The 23,730-nt window shown below is 42.3% G+C and overlaps 1 protein-coding gene across 13 annotated transcripts in view; it reads left to right on the plus strand.

The window, feature by feature from the left end:
• Positions 1-23,730, plus strand: part of nfia (nuclear factor I/A) — an 885,553-nt gene that overhangs the window by 811,698 nt on the left and 50,125 nt on the right. For 11 of the 13 annotated variants that reach the window (XM_085982857.1, XM_085982863.1, XM_085982860.1 and 8 more), the window contains 2 exons: positions 4,825-4,990; positions 7,873-7,964. In XM_085982857.1, the coding sequence (XP_085838983.1) occupies positions 4,825-4,990; positions 7,873-7,964 (258 nt within the window). The remainder of the gene's footprint in view (positions 1-4,824; positions 4,991-7,872; positions 7,965-23,730) is intronic. The other 2 variants (XM_085982852.1, XM_085982862.1) reach the window with 1 other exon arrangement.

Consider the following 23,730-nt stretch of genomic DNA (forward strand, 5'->3'; position numbering starts at 1 on the left):
AAACTACAGTTTAGCGCTTTCTGTTGATAGTGATTGTTTTTTGTGTTGCAGTGAACTTGAAGCCTCTGGCCTAGAAACTTGTCTCGGGCGGTGATGCAAAATGGGCAGTCAGTGGAACTGAGGCGCTGCGTATAACGGGCGGCCAATCCGATACTGCCCGTTTTGCGCCACCGCCCGAGACGAATTTCTAGGTCTCTGTCTTACGACACATTTCTCAAAAAATGACAGTCAATGACAGCAGTACAAAATTCCCACCAGCTTTTGTTATTTTTAATATTTTTCTTCCTAAACAAAGTCAATGATTAATTCATTTTTTTTCTAGCCATTTAAAGTTGAATTGTGCAGGTTTGCAAATTTGACCCTTCCCCCACCCCCCTCCTCCAATAAAGAAAATGCCTGTTTCGTTCTTCATCTAGATCTGCCCTTTCTAACCCGTGTCCCAGGACTGGAGCCAATTCAGTGCTGTTACCCTGCAACCTCTGTAGGTCTTCTGTTCTTCATGTTTAATACTAACATGTTGTAGTGCTCCACAGTTTGGTCAGCTAGGGCATTTGAGGATCAGCATTGCTTTGCTGGCTCCCCTTTCAGTCTTTTGCTAATGTTATTCACAGGATAAATGCAAAATTATGAAATTCTGCCACAGTGTTATTACATATCATTTTCTCACCCATGTGTCCCTGGACAATATTTCACCTTCATTAACAGACAAAAGTAGTAATTTATTAAAATAGCTGGTAGAAAATAGATAAACTCCGAAGAGCTGTTGTGTATGTTTTTGTACCTCCCGTTTATTTGTTCTAGCTCCATTGTTAAAAATATGTTGGATTTTCTTATTTTTCTTCCTGCTGTGGTGGGACATTGTAAAAATCCATTCAAATTTTAACAGATTGCACCACAGCAGACAGCCTTGAAGTTATTTTATGTGGAAAACAGAACTTGCAACATTATGAGCAGTTGAACATGGCGAACAGCATGCTGTACCAAATTTATTTTTTATATGTAATATATATAGAACCATAGGGGAGATGAGGAGAAATTCTTTTCACAGTGAGTTGTTATGATCTGGAAGGCACTACCTGAAAGGGTGATGGAAGCAGATTCGATAGTAACCTTCAAAATGGAATTGGATATGTACTTGAAAAAGAAAAATTTGCAGGGCTATGGGAAAAGAGCAGGAGAGTGGGACTAATTAAATCATCTTCTCTTAGGCAGTCCCTCGGAACCGAGGATGACTTGCTTCCACATTAAAAATGAGTTCTCGGGTGACTGATGAGTCCAATGCAGGACCTACAGTCTCTGTCATGGGTGGTGCAGACAGTGGTTGAAGGGGCGGGTGGGTGGGGTGCTTGGGTTGACGTGCGCTCCTTCCGCTGTTTGCGCTTGGCTTCCGCTTGCTCCCGACGAAGAGACTCGAGGTATTCGGCGCCTTTCCGGATGCTTCTCCTCCACTTTGTACGGTCTTGGGCCAGGGATTCCCAGGTGTCGGTGGGGATGTTGCACTTTTTCAAGGAGGCTTTGAGGGTGTCCTTGAAGTGTTTCCTCGCCCACCTGGGGCTCTCTTGCCGTGTCGGAGCTCCAAGTAGAGTGCTTGTCTTGGGAGTCTCGTATCGGGCATGCAGATAATGTGACCCGTCCATCGGAGCTGATCGAGCGTGGTCAAAGCTTCGTAGCTAGGGATGTTGGCCTGAGCGAGAACACTGACATTGGTGCATCTATCCTGCCAATGGATTTGCAGGATCTTGCGGAGGCAGCATTGGTGGTACCTCTCCAGTGCTTTGAGGTGCCTGCTGTACATGGTCCATGCCTCTGAGGCATACAGGAGGGCGGGTATCACTACTGCTCTGTAGACCATGAGCTTGGTGCTGGGTTTGAGGTCCTGGTCTTCAAATACTCTCTTCCTCAGGCGACCGAAGGCTGCATTGGCACACTGAAGGTGGTGTTGGACTTCGTCATCGACGTCTGCCCTTGTTGACAGTAGGCTCCCGAGGTATGGAAATGGTCCACGTTGTCCAAGGCCTTGTCGTGGATTTTGATAATCGGGGGGCAGTACTGTGTGGCGGGGGCAGGTTGGTAGAGAACCTTTGTCTTACGGATGTTTAGTGTAAGGCTCATGCCCTCGTACGCTTCGGTGAAGGTGTTATCGATGGTTTGGAGTTCGACCTCCAAGTGTGCGCTAATTAAATAGCTCTTTCAACAAGCCAGCACAGGCACAATGTGCCAAATGGCCTCCTGTGCTGAATGATTCTATAAGATATAATTGTGTGTTTATTAAGAAAACAATAGAAGGGGAAAATGCTTCTTGCTTCCAATAAGATGAGTCTTGTGATTTTTTTTTTATTGCAATATATTTATGTTATATGATGTAAAGGGACCAACTGAGGAATAAGGTGAGAAGATGCCTTTGTGGGCTTTACATCACAAGAAAATAAAAAACCTCAATGCACAATTCTCAAGGAATACACACAATGCTTTCATTCTGAGGGAATCAAATATGACAGAACTCTTTGACAGAGAAGGAAGGATGAGTGGTGGACTGTTTGGTGCAACAGTGGTTGATGACACATCTGCACAATCCCCACACTAGAGCAAGCAACAGTTACAGACAAGCACGTGGGCTAATCAGCTTCCTCACTGAGAAGACATTTGGAGTGCTGCAGCATTGCTTTAATTGGTCACACTCATCTCAGTGCCTAGTAAAATGATCATTTATCTGTCCATATCAATATTGTGTAGCATGCATGCAATATTGCTATGGACAGATAAATGGGCATAATGGACCTGGATAAAAAGCAGCTAGAAGGGGAACGAGAAGATGATGATGTGCAGTAGCCAGCAGTAGCAGAACAGTCACTGCAAACAGAGAGGCAGGTGCACAAGGGTCTTGTTGCCTAGTTCCTTCGGAGTTCTCTGCATTAATTGGGCACTATTATATTTTAGCCGAATTTATGACCACTGAACTATTATTTGCTTTCCCTGTTGAGTTTTTCATATGCACTGAATATGTTTTCTTTGTTTTGAATTTGGTCAATTGACATTGTTTTCTGCACAATGACTAAATGACAGATGCAAGACATAGTGCAAGTCAAGTAATTTCATTGAATTGGGCAGTGATACTTGTGTACATGTTAATGTGTTTTGTTTCTATGTTTGCCTCTTTGCTGTGCCCTTTTCCTTGCTGCTCGAGGATCTGCTATTCTACTCCGTCCTCCTCTAGTTGAAGTTACAGCATGGATGGGTAGCTGCATAGCCAACTAAAAAGCTGTATTTGATACAGAAGACTAATTATCTAGCTGCCCTCTGTGACTGCTCCTGAGAGCTCTTCAGTGCTCGGGGTTCATCTGCTGCCGCTCCTGTGGACTTAGTGTTTCAGAGACTCTTACTGTCACTAGAGCAGGGCTTTGCGATGACACCGAAGTGCCACTGTTATGAGCACAAATTGGCTAATCCTGTGCTAATCCACGCATACCATTGGTGAAGGGCATTTTTTAATTTTATTTATTCCTTCACGGGATGTGGACGTCGCTGGCAAGGCCAGCATTTATTGCACATCCCTAATTGCCCTTGAAAAAGTGCTGGTGAGTCGCCTCCTTAAACCGCTGCAGCCCATGTGGTGAAGGTACTCCCAGAGTGCTGTTAGGGAGGGAGTTCCAGGATTTTGACCCAGCGACGATGAAAGGGGCTGCTTTGTCCTGGATGGTGTCGAGCTTCTTGAGTGTTGTTGGAGCTGTACTCATCCAGGCAAGTGGAGAGTATTCCATCACACTCCTGACTTGTGCCTTGCAGATGGTGGAAATCTTTCCATGATGCCCACTGATGAGTGCAAGAATAGGCAGTTGGGCATCTGTGAAGTTTTGGAATCTCTCATGGTTGTTTGTAACCATTCCAGTAAGTGATTTGAAGCTGGCCAGGACTGAATTATGGAGTTTTAACCTCAAAGCCTCCATAACAGCAGTAGGAGCATTCATGAGTTCATTCAGGAGGATTCCTTCTTGCCCTGTGTGGAGAACAGATGTTGTATTTTGAGTACATAAGAACACATCCTTTTGGGTGTTATACTGTCATTGCGTGCACTGCTATGTGCTTGTCCACATCAGTGTTTATAAATACATTGAAGTAACACATTCCGCAAATCATAAATTACCTGACTAATATGGTATCTATCACAAAAAGATATTTAATGTTACATAATACTGCTTCCAAGGTGTGAAAAGATCATTAATGCAGTTGCATTGTGATTGGTTGCTACTTGCTGCCACTGATGAAATCACATTGCTCAGTTTGTATTTAGGGATGGTATACCCTTCCACAATTTCAATTGCATTTCATTAAAGTGGTCAAAAAGTACATTTTTTCTCTTTGTTTTGAGCATAAGATTGTCAGCTGCTTAAGTTATATAGAGTGTCTTGGGGTGGCTATAGACTTACTCATGCTTTGTGTGCCCACTTCTCTTTGGTATTTAGTACTGAATATAACCGCAGTGGCACAGCTGAGATATTATTAAAATGGTAGTATAAGATCTGTTATTAATATCAGCCAATCAAATATAATAATGAGTCCCTAGCTTGTCCAGACTGAGATGATGCATTACTCTTATTGTTGGCTGAAGCATGTGGAGGGTTTGACAGAAAGAACAGCCACAATTGAATTTTGTGAATGCCACACAAGTGTGGATAGTTTGAGAAAGAGAAATTCTGTATTTAGTTTTTTTTCAGTATCACAATTCTTTCACACCAGTGCTGCCTCCATTAACTGTAAGCATTGCTTACAAAGCCTTTTCTTCAGCTGTGATTTTGACTTATTTATTATTTTTACTCTGTCCCACAGCCCAATGGAAGCAGCCAAGGCAAAGTCCATAATCCATTCCTTCCCACCCCAATGTTGCCACCCCCACCTCCTCCACCTATGGCCAGGCCTGTGCCTCTGCCAGTGCCAGACACAAAACCAACCACCACATCTACAGATGGAGGAGCAGCATCACCTACTTCACCCAGTAAGTGTACTTCAGCAAAGCCCATGTAATATTGTATGAAAATACGTAGTGCTGGACTTCTAAGGTAGTCTAAGCATTAGGTCACTTGTATCTAAATATGTAAAATGTTCATGTTGAAAACAAGTTGGTTAATCCTTTGTCTTTATAAAGCTGCTGCCCATCAAAGTCATGCATTTGAATGGAAGAATTGGAGTTTTAGTTCTTTGAGTGTAAAGTGTTATTTATTTCTGTGATCATCTGTTTGCTGGCTTCCAGATAAGTGCTTTACATTACAGTTGCTTTTATTTAAGTTTGTAAGTGATTTTTTAAATTGTATTTTCACCCTTAAACCACAAACATTACAAAATGTGAAAACTGTTCAGAGTTTTCTTCGTATCTCTTTTCAGAAATGGTTCAATTAACATGGCAAAGAACATATTAGCAAAGTGTCTTTGTACACACATGGGTGTTTCCAACTGTCAGCTGTCCATTTCTCGCCTGTTAAATGGGAGACCGGAAAATATGATGGCACCTTGGGCACCCATTTTATCACCTGATTCAATTTTCAGGCATGCCTCTAAACAGGCACCAGCACCCCTGCTCAAACTATGTAATCTGGTGTAACACCCCAATTGCAATTTTAATGTACAAATGGGCAGGGCATGCGCCATGCATTCCTTATAGGGACCGCTGGAGGCCGCTCAGGGAAAGCTAAGTTTTTGGAGTTTTTAATAATAATTTATCGAGCCTGGAGGAACATTTATGCTCCCCTGGCCCCACACAACCTTCAGCTCACTGTCAGCCACCTGAAACTGGCAAGTGCCCATTTGGTGCTCTAATATTCAAATGAGGCCCAAACCTGAAAACAGTTTTCCTGATTGTGGCCATGGGTGAGTGCCATGGGCGCACTGCCAACTTTGTGCTCATTTTGGGCCCAAGTTGAAAATTCCACCCACCCACCCATGCAAGGGGCTATAGATTTTTTTTTTCTCACTTCCACCACCCCCAGTCAGCATTGTAGTATCCAGATTGCTCCGAATCTTTCAGATATTGATCCATAGACACCCACCACGATCACCCCAACAGCACATCAGTAATCAGCAGTTCCACACACTGCGTAAACTGTGTCTTTGGTGATGTTTGACTGAGGTAAGTGACTTGCATGAACCTTTAGGCTTTTCAGTTAATAAAATCATCAGTAGAGTGGATTAGAAAGCATAAGCACAGATTGGATTGTTTGAGGCTTATTCTTAGGACAATCATGTGTTAAACCACCTCACTATCTACAAGCAGCCACTTTAGCGATAAAATATAAAAACAAGCAAATACTGCATGCTTGATGTAATCATAGATTTGGAACTGCTATTCTCTAGTGAATGGCAGTAATTTACTATATATGGGTAAAAGCAATGTGATCTGAAGTAAGTTGAGGCTAAATATAATGAAACATTGTAGAATGCTTACCAGAAAAGGCTACACATATGTTGTTGAAAGCAGGAATGAAAATATACTTAGAAAATAATGTTTTGCCACCAATAAAAATGAGGCAATAGATGTGGTTAAATACTCATTACAAATGTTCCTGTTATTCATTAGCATGGATCTAGCACAAGATTAATGGCATTTGCCTACAGTTGGGAAGGAACCACATTTTTATTTTTAAAAGATATTACTTTTGCATATTTTCCTTCCTGCTGAGTCTTATTATATTTTATTTTATATTTTTGCAATTAGGAGATTGGTGTCCTTACTGCAGCAGTTTCTCCTCCCTATTTCTGAGTCAGCTGGAGTAACGGATAAAATGGGGAACCATTTGCATCTTGTCAGTGTACTGCAGTCTGCAAGTGGGCAGCGATGTATGGCTGCAGTCAGCTCAGCTCGCTTGTATGCAGCAAACTGCTAGCCCCGGCAGGTAGTAGGAATGTTACTCCGCTTTAAATACATTTTTATTTGGCAACTATTTGGAGGAAGAATTTGAGAAGAATTCTTCTGGCTGTTACATGTAGCAACATTATAATAACATTTAGAATGATTCCTCACACTCTTTTTACAGCGTATTTTTGATTTCACGAGAAATACCCAAGAGGCAATTTTCCTAAACATATTTACAATGTTGCTACATATAGTGACCAGGGCAATTTGTAATTCTTTCTGCTGGCAATTTCCGGTTGAGCTTCCTTAAATGTCAGGTAGATTTTATCCAAGACCAAATCAAGTCCAGGTCAAACTCCTGTAAACTTGCATTTTTTAGCCTTGTTTTCCCTTTATTTAGCTTCCAGTATTCATATGAAACATTGAAGGAAATAGAAGAGCAGTTTTTACTATCTGAGAGCTGGGGACAGGTTGTTTGTTTTTATTGCTATGAATTCTAGCTTAATAGTTAAACATTAGCTAATATAAGATAACTAATATAAGATAACTATGTTCTATACTGAAACATCGCCTTTACTGTACACCTTGGGTGACATTTCCATTTGAATTCTATTGTTTATGTTGTTTTAGCTCACTTGCTTCCTCATTCCTCGGACCCTTGCATCACAGATAATAACAGATATTAACCAGTGGCACTTTCTGTGACCCTTGGCATTTATGCTTCCATATTAATATATCTTCAAAGAAATGAAGTTCAGTTACTGTTTTGCAATGGAGGATTGTTGTAGCATCGTGATTATCACCTTACAAAGTAGATTATTGTCTTGTCTCTGTGTATGACTTTCTTTTAAATGGAAACCATAGTTTTTGAAGCTTCAAGTTCATTATCAGGTGGTAAAAAGGAGTACCAGACATAAGTTTGGGTGAGTGCTTCTATAGACCCTGCTGTCTTTCAGTCAGGCTTAAGATGTTTGTTGTTTGTGTGCGACCCACTGCTGCTTCCTGAACGCATGTATCCCTTCCCTTCACAGCCTACTCGACACCCAGCACCTCCCCTGCAAACCGATTCGTGAGTGTTGGACCACGGGATCCCAGCTTTGTAAATATCCCTCAACAGCCACAGGTGGGCAGCTTTGAACCTTTCTGTATTCAGTGTAGCTTTTTGTGGTCTTGTATCTCTGTGCAGTGAACTGCATTCATTTGCTGCTATCAGACGGCATGTTGTAATACACTTTGGGGATCTTTCAGCAATGTCTTTACACTCAAGCTGTAAAAGGAATACTCTTTTTTGGCACATGCAGGAAGTCTGCCTATTAGCTGAAAGTAAAATCCATGCATCCTTTTATGTTACTTGGCATTTGATAGTGTTTCAAGTAATCATAAAGTGATAAAAATGTTGTCGCCTTCTTTCTCTTCAGAATTCTAATGAAATACATCAGCCTGCTAGTTTTGCATTTACATTTCTTTCTACATCAACCATTTAGTGCTCCTCTGGAAATGCAATGGAAGTGTTGTGTAAATTCTAGTATACAGTATAAAATGCTGCTTGCACAAGCTGTTTTAAAACAGGGGTACGGTAGCATAGTGGTTATGTTACTGGACTAGTAATCCAGAGGCCTGGACTAATAATCTGGAGAAGTGAGTTCAAATCCCACCACGGCAGCTGGGGAATTTAAATTCAGTTAATTAATAAATCTGGAATTAAAAAGCTAGTATCAGTAATGGTGACCACAAAACTAGCGGATTGTCATTAAAAGCCCAGCTGGTTTACCTGGGAAGGATCTCTGCCGTCCTTACCCGTTCTGGGTAGGCGACTCCAGACCCCACAGCAATGTGGTTGACTCTTAACTGCCCTCTGAAATGGCCTAGCAAGTCACTCAGTTGTACACAACCCGCTACGACAAAGTCAGCACTATGGGAGGAGCTTCACCACAATCTGCAGCGGTTCAAGAAAGCGGCTCACCACCACCATCTCAAGGGCAATTAGGGATAGAAACATCGAAGATAGGAGCAGGAGTAGGCCATTTGTCCCCTCGAGCCTGCTCCGCCATTCAATGAGATCATGGCTGATCATCCAAATTCAGTACCCTGTCCCTGCCTTCTCCCCATATCCCTTGATCCCTTTAGCCTTAAGAAATATATACAACTCCTTCTTGAATATATTTAATGAACTGGCCTCCACTGCCTTCTGTGGCAGAGAATTCCACAGGTTCACCACTCTCTGGGTGAAGAAATTCCTCCTCATCTCGGTCCTAAATGGCTTACCCCTTATCCTTAGACTATGACCCCTAGTTCTGGACTCCCCGGCCATCGGGAACATCCTTCCTGCATCTAGTCTGCCCAGGCCTGACAGAATTTTATAGGTTTCGATGAGATCCCCTCTCATTCTTCTAAATTCCAATGAGTATAAGCCCAATCGATACAATCTCTCCTCATACGTCATTCCTGCCATCCCAGGTATCAGTCTGGTGAATCTTCGCTGCACTCCTTCCATGGCAAGAACATCCTTCCTCAGATAAGGCGACCAAAACTGCACACAATACTCAAGGTGCGGTCTCACCAAGGCCCTGTACAACTGCAGCAAGACATCCTTGTTCCTGTACTCGAACCCTCTTGCCTTGCCAGCAACGCCCACATCCCGTAAACGAACAAGTAAAAGAAAAAATCTTAAGTGCCATAGGAATTCATTCTGCTTAATTTGGAAGAGCTGTGTTAGTTTAGTTAATAATAATTTGAATCCAATTTCTATAATATATAGGTTTGACACTTTTATACTTTTAAACTGATAATGTGTATTCAAATTGATGGGCTAGAGGGAAAAAAAATCTATAAATTAATACTAATAGCACACAAGGGAAAACCAAAGAACAGAACATGTCATACCTTCTTTAAAAAAAAATTGCATCCATTTAATTTGACAGAGAACATTTTAAAATGAATGTAACAATGAGCAAGGGAAGCTGTTGGAAATACCACAGTGTAACGAGAGTTGCTGTGAAAAACTATAAACTGGCACTACGTCGGAGTCCAATCTCATGTTACTTTCATAGTAAAGTCTCTGAATGTCTTTAGGAACCATTAGTGTATTTTTTCCCCATTCGAACAGATAGCATAATCTCTAGCTGTCCGGACTGCTCAATTAAAAAGAACAAGTTTCACAGAAAATCACACTGAAGTATTAAGAATTTAGTTTGTGCTGAAATGTAACTTTTATAACCTGAAAGATTCATACGTGTGAGGGAACTCAATGGAATGCTTATACCACATACTAGTGCTGGAAATTCAGGATGATTCCCCTTTCATCTTGTATCCATCCTAAGCTGATTCTACAGATAACCAGTGATTGATGACCAGATAGTCCGTGGAGTTTTAATACCGTCAATTGCAGACTGGAGTGCCCCAGAAAGTGGAAGCGCTGTGGTTTACAAATTACATTATAAATGGGTAATTGAACCTTCTTGTTATCTTTAAATAGATGGCTCATGCAGGTAGACTCTATTGTTTCTGACTTAAAAACTTCTTGTATTTATTATTCGTGCCTGCATTCTAATCTTTTATTCTAAATATTTATTCTCACAACTCTTAATCCTTAAGGTAATAATTGTAACAGTAGTAGGGTTAATCTTAAGCAAGTTCTCTGTATGAAGTCCAATGGCACTATTGATGCACTAACACTATATGCGACAGAGTGGTAGCAGGAGACAGATTATGTCTGTGACCCTCCACTTGGTAAATTGGTGATCTTGAAAGGTCTGCAAGAAGGAGGAGAAGTAAGATGCAAATGTGCGATACTCTTTTGAAAGAGTAAGCGATGAAAACCATTAACTCATTCCAAGCTTCTCTTGTGCTCACCCCAGAGGTTCTGGAAGAGACGAGAGTTTAGACTGCCTGTGCACCTGTTTGGCTGGAAAATAGTGCATGTGGGGGGTGGGGGGAGGAGCGGGGGAAATGTAAAAATATTAAGTTTAGAGGAAGAAAAATAAAAGTTGAACAGCCAAAATAAATTTTATTTTTTAGCCTTTAATACAGGAAACTTTCGATTTACCGGCACCTAACTAACCGGAAATCTCGGTTAACCGGCAAAATTCAGGAGTAGGTTCAGGTAAGTTTTACTTCATATTCTACTTGCCTTCCTCCATCTGTTGCTGTGCAAGGGTGTGGCTGCAGCTGTTGCTAAGCTACAGAGACGCTTGGAACTTGTGGCCATTGTTCTGCACTTGTTGCTAAGCAACAGGGTTTGTTGCTTTATACGGAGCTGTCAGCTCTCCGTATCTTTTACTATAGCTTTCGGTTATCCGGAATTTTTGATGAACCGGCACCACGTCGGTCCCATCGGTGCCGGATAAAAAAAAGTTTCCTGTATTTTCCCAATAGCCAGTTATGATTTCCTGCACTATCCTGTTTACGAACAGAATGCTAACATTAAAAAAACCTGATCATTGCAGAAGTTTACAAATTCTAATGTAGTGGATTGGTAATTTTGGTATTCACTTCACTATTTTTAAGTTTTAGAACCTGCAACCTGAAACTGCTAGTGTGTTAAATTTGTAAGTATTTAGTAACAAAGTAGTGCTCCTCATACAGCATGAAATAAGTCTAATTAGATCTTTGAACTTTCTAGTTAATTATAGCAAAACAATAGGTTGCTCTTAAAACTAACACAAGAACAAATCACTCATAGCGTTGTAAAATAATGACATACATCATAATACATGAAAATTTATTGCTGCTAATGCATTGGCTTTACACAGTTTTGTAGTGACTTGTCTGTAGCATAGTACATTTGTTTGCTATCTCTGCATTTGCTAACAGCTCTAGTTTACAGCTGTTCAGACACGACAGGTTATACAACATACCACTGAATCATCTTGGATTGAGAACGGAAGGGTCACGGAAAGTACACTTCTGGCTGAAGGATAGACTAACTAAAGCTGCAGAATTCTTATCTGAAGGTCTGCATAAGCTGTGTTTTAAATCAAAACCTTCATTAAGTATCCAGTAATACAGACCTTGTCACAAAAGCTTCATTTAGTGTTTATTACATGTTTTTTTTATATGTAATAAATTCCAAGTAAGCCAGGGAACAGTCCTGTCTCTTTAAGCTGTTGACCTGCAATTACTGCTGCATAAACAAGAAAAATGCAAGCAGCAATCTACTGCGATTTTACTGGACAGTTAAGGCATTTTTTAATTCCTTAAACCTTTATTGACATCTGTGGGTACTTTTGCTTATATTTAAATGTCTCTAATTATATTATTCTAGCAACTTTACTCTCTCATTTTTAATTTATTTCCAAATAATGTAATCAATTTACAGAAAATCCTGCACGAGTGCACAGAGATCACTGAATAACTGACCTTGAAAGTAACAGAGGACCTAAATTGACAAATCGATTGTAGAGAGGCTGCAACTTTAAGGCAACTGAGCATGAGTAGACTATTTTCAACTAATAAGCCAAGGAGGGAGATGGTTCTTCCTGTTTCACTAACAATCCCACTTTATATGTAAATGCTAGAGACACTCGTGGTATTTTATGACCAGGCGATGCTGCATTTCAGAAGTCAGATTGGACCCGAGATCTGACCTGTGGAATGCAGTATATTCACGCTGATTTATACATCCGGAGTCAGTGCCACAATAAACAAGGCCCACCTCACAGGTTGATTTCACACAAGTGCTGATTCAGAAGCTGATTCAATCCCATCAGGTGATGGGGCATGTTACCCTCCCTCTTCCTTCACCAACAAACTTACCTTTCCCATAAATATGATGTATCTAGCCAGTCGTACTTGCTGCTAGCAAATTGATTTACTTTAAAAAAAAAAAAAACACCTACGTCGGTGTATACCATGGAATTGCCTCACTAAGAACATCCAGTATAACTAGCCACTTATCCTATGCGTGGGTGAGAAATACTGAATCCGGATTACACATCAGAGGCTGATTTTTAAACTTGCCCACTTAGCAACAAACCGGGTGGGTGGGCAGTTAAAATTGGGGCAACGATGCCCCCTTCCAACCCGTTTCCTTCTGCAGGATGCATTTTAACCTGCTGTTTTTAGGCGCACGGGATACTCCGCCAGAAGGCAGTGGGGCCCTGCTATAAACATGCAGTTTCGGCTCCAGTGATGTCTTCAGGGCCTGACTGCAGTTTTTACTCGTGGCTTCCCCGCTAGGCTAACCTGGCAGCAAGCGGATCCAGAGCCAGAAGAGACCTAGAAAAGTATGGTATGTTTATTAAAAAAAAGGTTTTTGACTTCCTTCTGGGCTTTCCTCCCCACCCTGGCCCCCTCCCAACAAAGATGCCCTCACGACCCCGCCCCCTGTGCACTTACTGACTGCCGAGCACCAATCATTCGAGTCCCCAGTCGCGGCCTCCATCCGCCCGCCTGCCAGCTAGGGCTTCCTTTGAGTTGGGGACTTGAGGGCCTCATCTGTATGCTGGTTTTCAAGTTAATATCTTCAAGGCCTCACACTGGAGAGGCGGTGGGTGAACAGTTTGCTGTCCAACTCAGCCATGCTCACATGACTCCAGCCAGGGGTTCAAATCTAGGCTCTGATGTCTATCATGGCCTTCATGCTGAAGTGGTTAATAACAAAATGGGTTTAGTAGGTTTTGTGTAGTTATCCTCTTAGGAACAAGTCCAAGAAGAACAATTTGGATCTGTGGATGGATTTGTGCCCATTCATTTCTGTGACACTAACTGTGCTGTTAAACATAAAGGCCTAGAAATTCACTATGGCCCCGCCAGCTGGCTAGCGCCCAAAAGTTAGCGCTGGGCGGGAAGCCTATAGCGATCGTCAGATATTCATTGTTAGCGCCCCAAATCGGAAGCGGGCGCTATACCAGGGTGTGCCCGCCTCCGCTTGGTGCGCTGACACTGAATATCAGCGCTCTTGGCGCTGCTGCGCCAGGCGCTGCGCAGCGGCAGGCTGCGGTACTGCAGGCCTCCTCCTTCTCTTAAGGGGGAGCTGCCTGCAACGGGGAGATCGCCGCTGGATAGTGCCGGCAAATGAGCCCGGCACCACGGAGAAGTGCCGGGCTCGCGGAAAGCAGCCGGCAATGCCGCCGGGGGGGGGGGGGTGGAGGAGGCCGGGGAAGGAGGTGCGGGCAGGCGGCCGGCCGCACCTTCCGCTTTAAAGCGCCCCACTAAGGCAGCAGGACGGCCCCGTTTTCTGGTCGCTGTTTGCGGCCGCTTCGGAGGAGGCGGCCGCAACTAAATATGGGGATCGGCGCGGTTTCGGGGCGGAACCGGGGCACTGCGCACACCGATGACGTCATCGGTGCTGGCGCAGCGCTAACGGCTACCGCCGCCAATACCGCTGCGCTGAATATCTGCGCAAACTCATTTTTGGCGCAAAATCACCCTTTAGGCGTTAACTGGGCGCAAAGCTGGCAGCGCCTTAATGAATTTCTAGGCCAAAATGTTTAAGTTCAGACCAAATTGCCACTGCCGTACAGCCCAGCGTCCTACAGGGTGCATGATAAGTCATTAATCAACTGTAACCCAAAGCCATATTACAAAAGCCTCAGGATAAGTTAATAGGCTGTTCCTAAAATGTACGAACAAAGTGAGGCAGCAGTTCACTCCAATAATCTATGATTTTATTTGGTCTGAGATTTTTGCAGGGATGTGTCTGGGAGCTAACAAAGGTTACTTTGGCTCTGTAAAATGAGCACACCATGCTTTAAAATCATGGAAATGGAAAAGCAAGGTATGTTCTGGGTTCCTTCTGGGCTAGGAAGAGTAGAAGTGAAACCTTGAGCACCTGGGTTGCCCACACCCCCCACCCAAACAAACAAACATGACCTCCCTCCTGTGCATTTACTGACTGCCGGAGACCAATAATTATTGGAGTGAGCTATTTCACATTTTATACAGTGATCGTGGTCTCTGGAGCAGTGATTTAATCATTTGCTGCATGTATAGGAAATTAAGACTTTTCAGCAACAGAAAATGGCCACTTGGTTGGCTAACTTGACCTTTATTGATTGATCTCAATCTCAGTATCCCAATTTTGCACCATATCCTTCAAATCCCTCTTTCTTCATTACAAAGTGGAGTTTTTCAACCATCAAAAATGTTAGGGGTGAAATTGGTCTTTGGCAGAAAAGAAAATCAGGTGGGCTGTAAAACAGGCTGCCAATTTGTTGTTGCCCATTTTGCACTGCTGCTGAAGACCAATTTCACCTCCATTGTGTCACTAAAACCATGATATAAATAAAACACACAGCTAGACGTATGACTCTTACACCACTCATGAACCTTCACACAACTGTCGGTTGTGTAATATAAATAAGATGGCACTTGGGCCTCCTGGTGAACTGAGTACCACCTCAGGAGGAGCAGCAGGTGACCTTGAACCTGTGGTTTCCAAAGCTTTCCACCAGTGGGTGGGTTCCTCATCTCATGTTTGGGCCTGTTGTAGACTAAGTGATAGCGATTGATTGCCATGATTAGTCAAGAACTTCATTATTGTATCATGCGACTACCAGGATGGTAGAAGGTGAACTAGATGGATCTTGGTCTTTTTTCATCTATCTGTCCCTATGTTGCCATCAGAAGCGCATTGCTAATCATGCTGCATGGATTCTTTCTAGCTGCTGTTGGGCAGTCCTTACATTGTTGGTCTTCACATGATGCCTCTGGAAGGTCTGCAGCCTGAAAATGTAACTGTAACTGTGTAAGCTTGCACATGCACAGTTGTTTTTGTTGCTGGTAACCTGTAGTTGGTCCTGCAGTGCAAGTGGAATGAGATCCACAGCACCAGGACCTGACCAAATGTATCTATTTCCATTTGAAGCAATTCTGTTATAAACTAGCCATGTTAGTATCACTGGAACAAGGCATCCTTTTTGTGCCTAATTTTGGTTTAAATGACATTGTTGGAGAATCTTATTTACTTTTAAGAAGATTTGACTATCCATAGCTTGGTGCCAGAGGAGAGCAGAGATGTGCATACATTACTGCTGTCTCTTCCATCCATCTTCCCTGATTATTTTTACTGCAGATAGCACAGTATTGGATTAGCCTGCTGTATAGCACATCAAGAGGAAGATCAATTTATTGACTTTGTCAGCATAGTAAGTAATTGTTGAAGGAGGGGAATGGAAGGCGAGAGTGCACTGCATCAAAAATAAAATATGACATCTACTTTTTCTACCTTATGCATCATTAAATGTTTACACAGGAAAGAGCACTTCAGTTAATCAGGTGGTTGTACATTATTAATTAAACCCAGTTCAGAGCTCTGCAGAATTGAAAGGTTTTACAGAAATGCAGTGTTTGATTTCTTGTAGGTGATGGAGACATTGACCAACTTTCAACATTTCCTCCCCCTCTGTTGCTTTCTTCAGACTGCAATCAGATCACATTTTGGCACAAATGACATTATATTCAGCCTATCGATAAAATGGATTCTTAGTTCATGCAATAAGCAGTATGGCTAGACAACACTGGCAGATTTTCTTTCTTAGGTGTTTTCAATTGAAATCCATCCTTAATGAGATCGATGACCTGCAGGCGAGTTTAAATGGGCTGCTTCTATTTTATATTAAATTATAGGGCTAGAAAATACAGCAAAAATATTTGCCATTTTTCAGTATTTTTAATTCTGTGCAAATTCCATATGAAAAGGATTAGTTTAGCCAAGGTTTGTTATGTTTTTTGCCATCTTTAATTTCACCAAGTTACTCGTGGTTAGTTTATAAAGCCGGGGTTTAAATGTTAAAATAGCCTGTTTGTGGGTCACGCCAGTCAAGTTACATACTGGAGAAAATCATTGCACCCTTTCACGAAGCTTATAACTTCAAAATATAAGATACTGTGCAAGGTTTTACAAATTTTCTTTTTGTAATTTATAGTGCACTTACATCAGAGGAATTCATATTATAATTTATCCACTAAATGCATTCAGGCAATAAACGCAAAGAATGCAAAGGTTTTGGCTATAACTCAACATGTTTTGGGTCATTAAAATTATGTGTTGCACTAGCATTGTGTATCCTTATTGGTGTATTATTTTCTGCTTTAGAGAGATAGTAGCTTAGATTTTCCTGCTCCTGGTTACCCATTGTAGTGGAGTAAAATGGGCAGCCAGGTGCAGAAGTCCTGCCCTGCTAAAACTTTGCACCTGGCACGTTTTCCAGTGGGAGGGACCTGTAATTGTAGAAGCAGTCACCTCAAACAGGCGGGCACTTCTTCTAAATATTACTTTGGGTGCTTATCCATCCTGATGTGTTGTCGGGATGTCAGGCATTAATCTTCTTCACTTCAAATGGGTGTCTAGGGTTGCCAGGTGGGAGTAGGTATACTGGAGATAATGGGAAAAGATGCAGTAATGTATTTCAGCAATTTCTTAACTTTTTTCACCCTTCTTGGCACTTGGATTCTCATGAGTCTTTGTGCCAATTGGAAATTATTTACTTTTTGCTCCCAACACCATTACTGGCACTAATGGGATTCCTAATTGGAAACCCCATTCTAACATATTTGACAGAGGACAAAGATTTGTGGAGGGATGCATGAAAGATGCTCTATGCACACTTGCTGGTACCCATGCACCCATAGCTGCAGACATAGATGTATCTTGCTTTGGCAGATGCTCAGTTGGAACAGCAGACCCAATGGCACCACTAAGATATGTGAAAGCCTAACTAACTGTAATGTTGACTATTTCCTTGAAACCATCCCACTTATAGTATGTCATGCTTCCAGTGGCACTGCATGAGAGAAGGCATGTCAGAGTGACTGAGAGCCAGCATTTCCTGATTGGCCAAAACCATCAAGATGTCATCAATCATTTCTGTAGGCCTTGGAACAGTGTAGAAGATTAGGGGCTGATATAATTGAGGTGTTTAAGATGATTAAAGAATTTGTTAGCATAGATAAAGAAAAACTACTTCCTCTGGTGGGGGGCAGTCCAGAACAATGGGGCATAACCTAAAATTAGAGCCAGGCCATTCAGGGGTGATGTCAGGAAGTACTTCTTCACACAAAGGGTAGTAGAAATCTGGAACAGTCCCCCCATTAAACTGTTGAGGCTAAGTCAATTGAAAATTTCTAACCTGAGATTGATAGATTTTTATTAGGCAAGGATATTAAGGGTTACGGAACCAAGGCAGGTAGATGAAGTTAAGATACAGCGCAGTCATGATTTAATTGAATGATGGAACAGGCTTGAGCGGCTGAATGACATACTCCTATTCCTATGTTCCTGTGGACTCTAACAATGAAAAAGAAAAGTTGAGGTAAGTGGGGGTGGGGGTGGGGGAAGAGAGAATGAAAGATAACTTTCCTGCTCTAGTCTGCCTCTGGTGTCATCTGATACCTCTGTAGAGCTTCTGTAATTCTGCTGTTCATGAGGTCACAATTTCTGCAGTGTAATGTTGTACAGTAATAGCAATTTTTAGGTTACAATGATTAGAAAACTTGATTGACTACCAATTTTTTTTTAAATTGAACTACCAGTGACAATGTTTTACATTGCAAATCACATCCAGAATTCAGAATCTAAAATATTGATTATTATGAATAGCGACTAAATACCTATACCCTCTCCTCTCCTCTCTCCCCCCACCCCATATGCCCCTCACTTTTAGTGATTCAGGCAGCAGCGTCATCTCCAGAGGTGTCATAATTGTGCTTTCATAATCAAAAACAGTTCTCACAGAAGGTGGCGCAAGGCTGCAGAATCATGCCTACCTGCCAAGTGTGATCTTCCAGCAGACCTTTTAGACTATCTTAACGTGGGTGGCCTTGTAAGAAATAAGCCATACCTTCATTTAATTATGTGATTGCAACTAGCATGATTTTTCTATCCACTTTGGACTGAATCATGTTGCATGCTTCCTTCGCAAACCTGGAGTAGGTCCGGTGGAAGTTTAATGGAAGTCGGGGCTTTTAAGAGTCAGACAGTTTTTCGCCTTTATTTAAATTTCCAGTTTTATACATTTTTGTACTGGCTTTTGTTTTTAATTTGTTTGCAATTTTAAGACCAATTTTTTTCAAGAATTTTTCTTCCTCCTAACAGTAGGTAATGTTTATGTGGAACCTAAGAAGCCGTATTCTCTGCTAATTCACTGACAAGCTGACTGTGATTGAAACAGTTATAAGACTTCAGAACAGCCTTTGGAAAGGCTGAAACAATTTATTTACCCGTATGTGGCAAATTTCCTTCAAATGGCTGCCTTCCTTTAAATTTAAATGTAGCTCTTTAAGGGCTGATGACTGTGCAATTTTCCATCACTCCACTCCTTTGGTGAGCTCTCAGCACTAGGCCCAATATAGGCCAGGAGCTTGCCCATGTATTAGTAATGAAGGTTAACTTTGAGAAATCCTGCAAGGTCAGTCCAGTGCAACTTCAGTGAGCTCTAAGCTCGCTGCATTCCAGTCCTGTCGACTGGGATGATAGTGGGGATGCGACAGTTAGCCTCAGAAGATGGAAGGTGATGTACAAATATTAATTCCTTCTAGTTTTCAAATTGTATTTACTGATAGTGAATGAACACTGATAAAGTATTCATTTATTTAGTAGTGCCATAGGTACAATTAATACAAGTTCTAAATAATCTATAACTACTACACATTTAAAGTAATAGTTCAAGAACTACACAGGTTTTTAAATTCAATATTTACAAGGGCTTAATATTCTTTGCAAAGAAAACATTCTTGGCAGGCAAGCCACAGAAAATGTGGTACCCAAGGAGTTAATAGCTCAGCTACTGAGATCTCGGCTCTCATCTTGAGTGCTGATGGTTCTTTTTAAAAAAAAAACTGTAAGAGAATTCCTTTCAGTGGTCCTGGAAACAACTTTGCTGTTGCACAGCAGAAGTTCAGAGGGATCACATGCAAATTAATTCTCGCTGCAAGCTGCTCAAGAGTGTCTTCCTGTGGCATGAACTTGAACTTGTTGCAGAGCTGCATTCCTACGGAATGGCGGGGTGGAGGGTGGGGAAAGAAGCGGCAATGTTCAGCAAAATAATTAATTTTGAGCCGAAGTGCAGTCAGGTAGTCTTAGCCAAACCCACAACTTCTGATAGAAGTGGCATTGTTGTTGACCAGCCGTGTAAAAATGTGACACAAAAGTTACGTTTTAGACCAAGACTAAGTTGTGCATACAACAGAAATGTTCAGACATTTCCGAGCTTAGCTTCAGAAAGTACAAATGCTTATAACTAAGTAAATACATGAATATCTGCAACAATTACCTTTTGTGAGACTAAAGAAAGCTAATATTATACTTGTATCTACAATGACGATGCTAAATATTTAAATAAATTTACAATTTAATGTGTACCATTAGAGCAGGGCCAGTATTTTACCTGAACTTGGTGGCTAAGTGATCCACCATGACTGCTATTGTTACTTACTCTTTATGACAAAAGAATGAGCAATTAACAAGGGCAGGCTGCCCTTCCTGTATCTAATTGCTCACCTAATGCTGACCATATTTCCTAAAAACTAAAACTGATGACTTGCTACGCCTGTTAATCACGTTACCATATTTTCTACCACGGTTGCACGTTTCCTGCTCTTTTTGATTAGCAGGAACCGGACATTTTCCCTATAATCCTAATGCCGTGAATGCACTTGTTGTAATCATTTTCCAACGAGACCGCAATCCTTTATTTCAAAAAAAAAAGAAAAAGTGGCGGGGGGGGGGGGGGGGGGTGGTGGAAAGCAGGAAATGAGCTGTCTTTTGTCAAGAGATTTCCGAAATGTAATGACTGGTGAAATATTTGTGTTGAACTGGCCTGTCGGCAGGGGTCTTTCGCTGCTGACACTTGGGTTCTTTAGAATTTGCACTGCAATATCCTCAAAAACCCCTCTGGTAGATCAGGTAGGCCAGCGGTGCTCTTTGATGTTTTTTCATGAGCAAAAAGAAAGGCATAATGAGAGGAAGCTATTACTCAAGCATAAAATACTCTTTGAGATAGCGAAATGGCAGAGTTAACACTCTCTAAGAGGCTTTCCTTTTCCTTCACTTCTCATTAAATTTTTTGTTCCTGTGCATGTTCCATGATGGGAGATGTTTCGTCTGCAAACCATTTACTGCAACTTACAGCACCTGCTTCTGAAAGAAGCAGCACTTCTGACCGCATTTTAATCAACAGTAATGTTTTAAAAATCACTCGCTTGTTATGATGTTTTCTAAGATCATTTTAAATCTTTAAAAATCAGACAATGTATGCCAGCGTGTTTGCACCAAAAATGGAAAATCATTTGATCTGTGCGTAATATAGTCTTTAAAATTTATTATTGGAAGTATATTTGGAATAATCAGCAGCATCTGTACAATAAGAATAATACCTTAAGCACAAAACAGTAGAGCTCTGAGCGGTCGTTACTGGAAAGGAGCTCCAAGTCAAATTTAACAGCAGAACTGTTCCAAATTTTAGCCTTTTAAGTTTATTTGCAAAAATCTGAATTGGGCCAAAATATTTGGGTCTAGCAATGGATGCCCTTAAAAATAAATATAGTGGGACACTTACAAAACATACGTATGCAGTGGCATTAGTGGCAGCCTGGCACAAGTTTTCTGCCAACACACCGTTGGTTTATAGGTGTGTAGCAGTAGGACCAAAGAAATGCTGATTTCAATTCTTAATGTGATTCATATGGGAGAGGGTCAGCTATGTTGTGAATCCCAGCACTGTAGTAGCAGAGGAAATGTGACCACATATTGTGGTAGACTAAGAAGTTATGCATCCTAGGCAGGGGGTCCCACTGGAGTGACCGCAGGAGACCAGCAGAACCCGTGAATATCTTAGCATGGGCCTGATTTTCTGTGGTTTTACTATCCAATTTGAGGCGATTTTGAGATTGGCAGGAGTTCAAATGAGGCAGATATGCAGAACGTCACATCCCTACTCATTGGAACGCCAATGATCATTTTCCTGCCAGAGGTGAAGGCAGCAGCAGATAGCACCTGCTCAAATATAGGCAGATATATTAAAATTCAAAACAAATGATGGAATTACATTAAACATTGGATTCTTCCCTGAAGCTGAGAACACCCATACATAAATATGGTATCCAGTGCTGCTAGGCATCAACTGACGAGCAGAAGTCAATTTAAAGTGCTGCTGAAGTCAAAGTTTGAAGTAATCTAACTTTTGTTTCTTCTCTACCATTTGCAGTAATTTTTTTTCCTGAAGACTCCTGCTTCGAGTTCATTTTTTTGTCTTATGCTTTGGAACTTCAGATTGTATCCCCTTACACATACTACAGAGGAGGCAATTGAATTTATTTTTCAAAATAGTTCTCTATCTCTGTTTCTTGGAAGAGACCAGCTTCATCACACAGCCCCCACCCACTGTAACCTTACACCCGCATGTACCAACTTAGGCGCTCGCATCTCCATCTGACTCATGAATAGTGTTTGTAGAGGCTATGCTTCACTTGGGAAGTTATAAGTTATGTCACATGCTGCACCAACTTAGAGACCACCTGCATCACAGGCATTTCAATGCTAGTGGCTGTAAAGATCACTACAACCCTGAATTTCTAACCCACAGTGCCATTTCAGGCGGCCCCTGGGGACATTGTTACCCAATTAATTGTGCACAGATGCATGAAGCAAGTTACAGATGCTTTGTTTGCTACAGCTGCCAGTACATCTGCTTCTCCATAGACATTCAGCACCACCATGATGAGACACTGCAACTTAACTGTGTGGCAAGATTCCTCGAAATCCAGAGAATCATAGACTTGCACTCACATGGCCATACATGCCCCATTTTACAATGCCATCAACTACCTTAATAGAAAACGTTACCCCTCACATGCATTTGGGTATAACACTCATTTTTCTGGCAGCTGCCACAGTTTTTGAGGCAGTTCACCAGTCTGCCACTCTTTGGACTAAGAACACATGTCTGGATGGATACTACTGTAGAAGGCTTCCTTCTACAGTTGTGGTTGGTGACATCTGTGTGCTTTCCTAGGGTACCAACTGAGCACCACTACCATAGGGTCTCTCCTGACACCAGAATCATCATTAAGTAGACAGTTGGCATTTAGGTTCCTGGATCAATCGAGGCAGCACTCAAATATAGTCCCATCAAGAGTTTCAAGGATTGTGGTGGTGTACAATATGTTGCATAACTTCATTTTGCAAAGAGGCCCCCTCATGGATGCCTGGAGGAGGAAGAGGAATGTGCTCAAGGGCAGCAAGGTAATCTGGCAGACAGCCAACCTTTGGCCTCCTTTTCTCAATCCCAAATAATTGTTTCATTTTTTTAAATTTTCAGTATCTGCCAATGACAGTATTCTTGTCAGTCTACAGAAAATAAATTCCACCGTTATATCGATCACTAGCTGGAGTGCCCGGCGGTGCAGAGTCTTTTTCGAGGGCATGTTGTTGTTGGAAGAGAGAGAGAGCGACTGGGGGGGGGGAGAGAGAGAGAGCGACTGGGGGGGGGGGGGAAGAGAGAGAGAGCGCGACTGGGGGTGGGGGGGGAGAGAGAGAGAGCGACTGGGGCGGGGGGGAGAGAGAGAGAGCGACTGGGGGGGGAGAGAGAGAGAGAGCGACTGGGGGGGGGAGAGAGAGAGCGTGGGGGGGGAGAGAGAGAGAGCGTGGGGGGGGGGAGAGAGAGAGAGAGCGATGGGGGGAGAGAGAGAGAGAGCGATGGGGGGGAGAGAGAGAGAGAGCGATGGGGGGAGAGAGAGAGAGAGCGATGGGGGGAGAGAGAGAGAGAGCGACGGGGGGGAGAGAGAGAGAGAGCGACGGGGGGGAGAGAGAGAGAGAGTGACGGGGGGGAGAGAGAGAGAGAGAGCGACGGGGGGGGAGAGAGAGCGACGGGGGGAGAGAGAGAGCGACAGGGGGGAGAGAGAGAGCGACTGGGGGGGAGAGAGCGACTGGGGGGGAGAGAGCGACTGGGGGG

The sequence above is a fragment of the Somniosus microcephalus genome, chromosome 3 (assembly GCF_052327205.1).
Source record: "Somniosus microcephalus isolate GS21.2 chromosome 3, FLI_Smic_1.0, whole genome shotgun sequence".
NCBI lineage: Eukaryota > Metazoa > Chordata > Chondrichthyes > Squaliformes > Somniosidae > Somniosus > Somniosus microcephalus.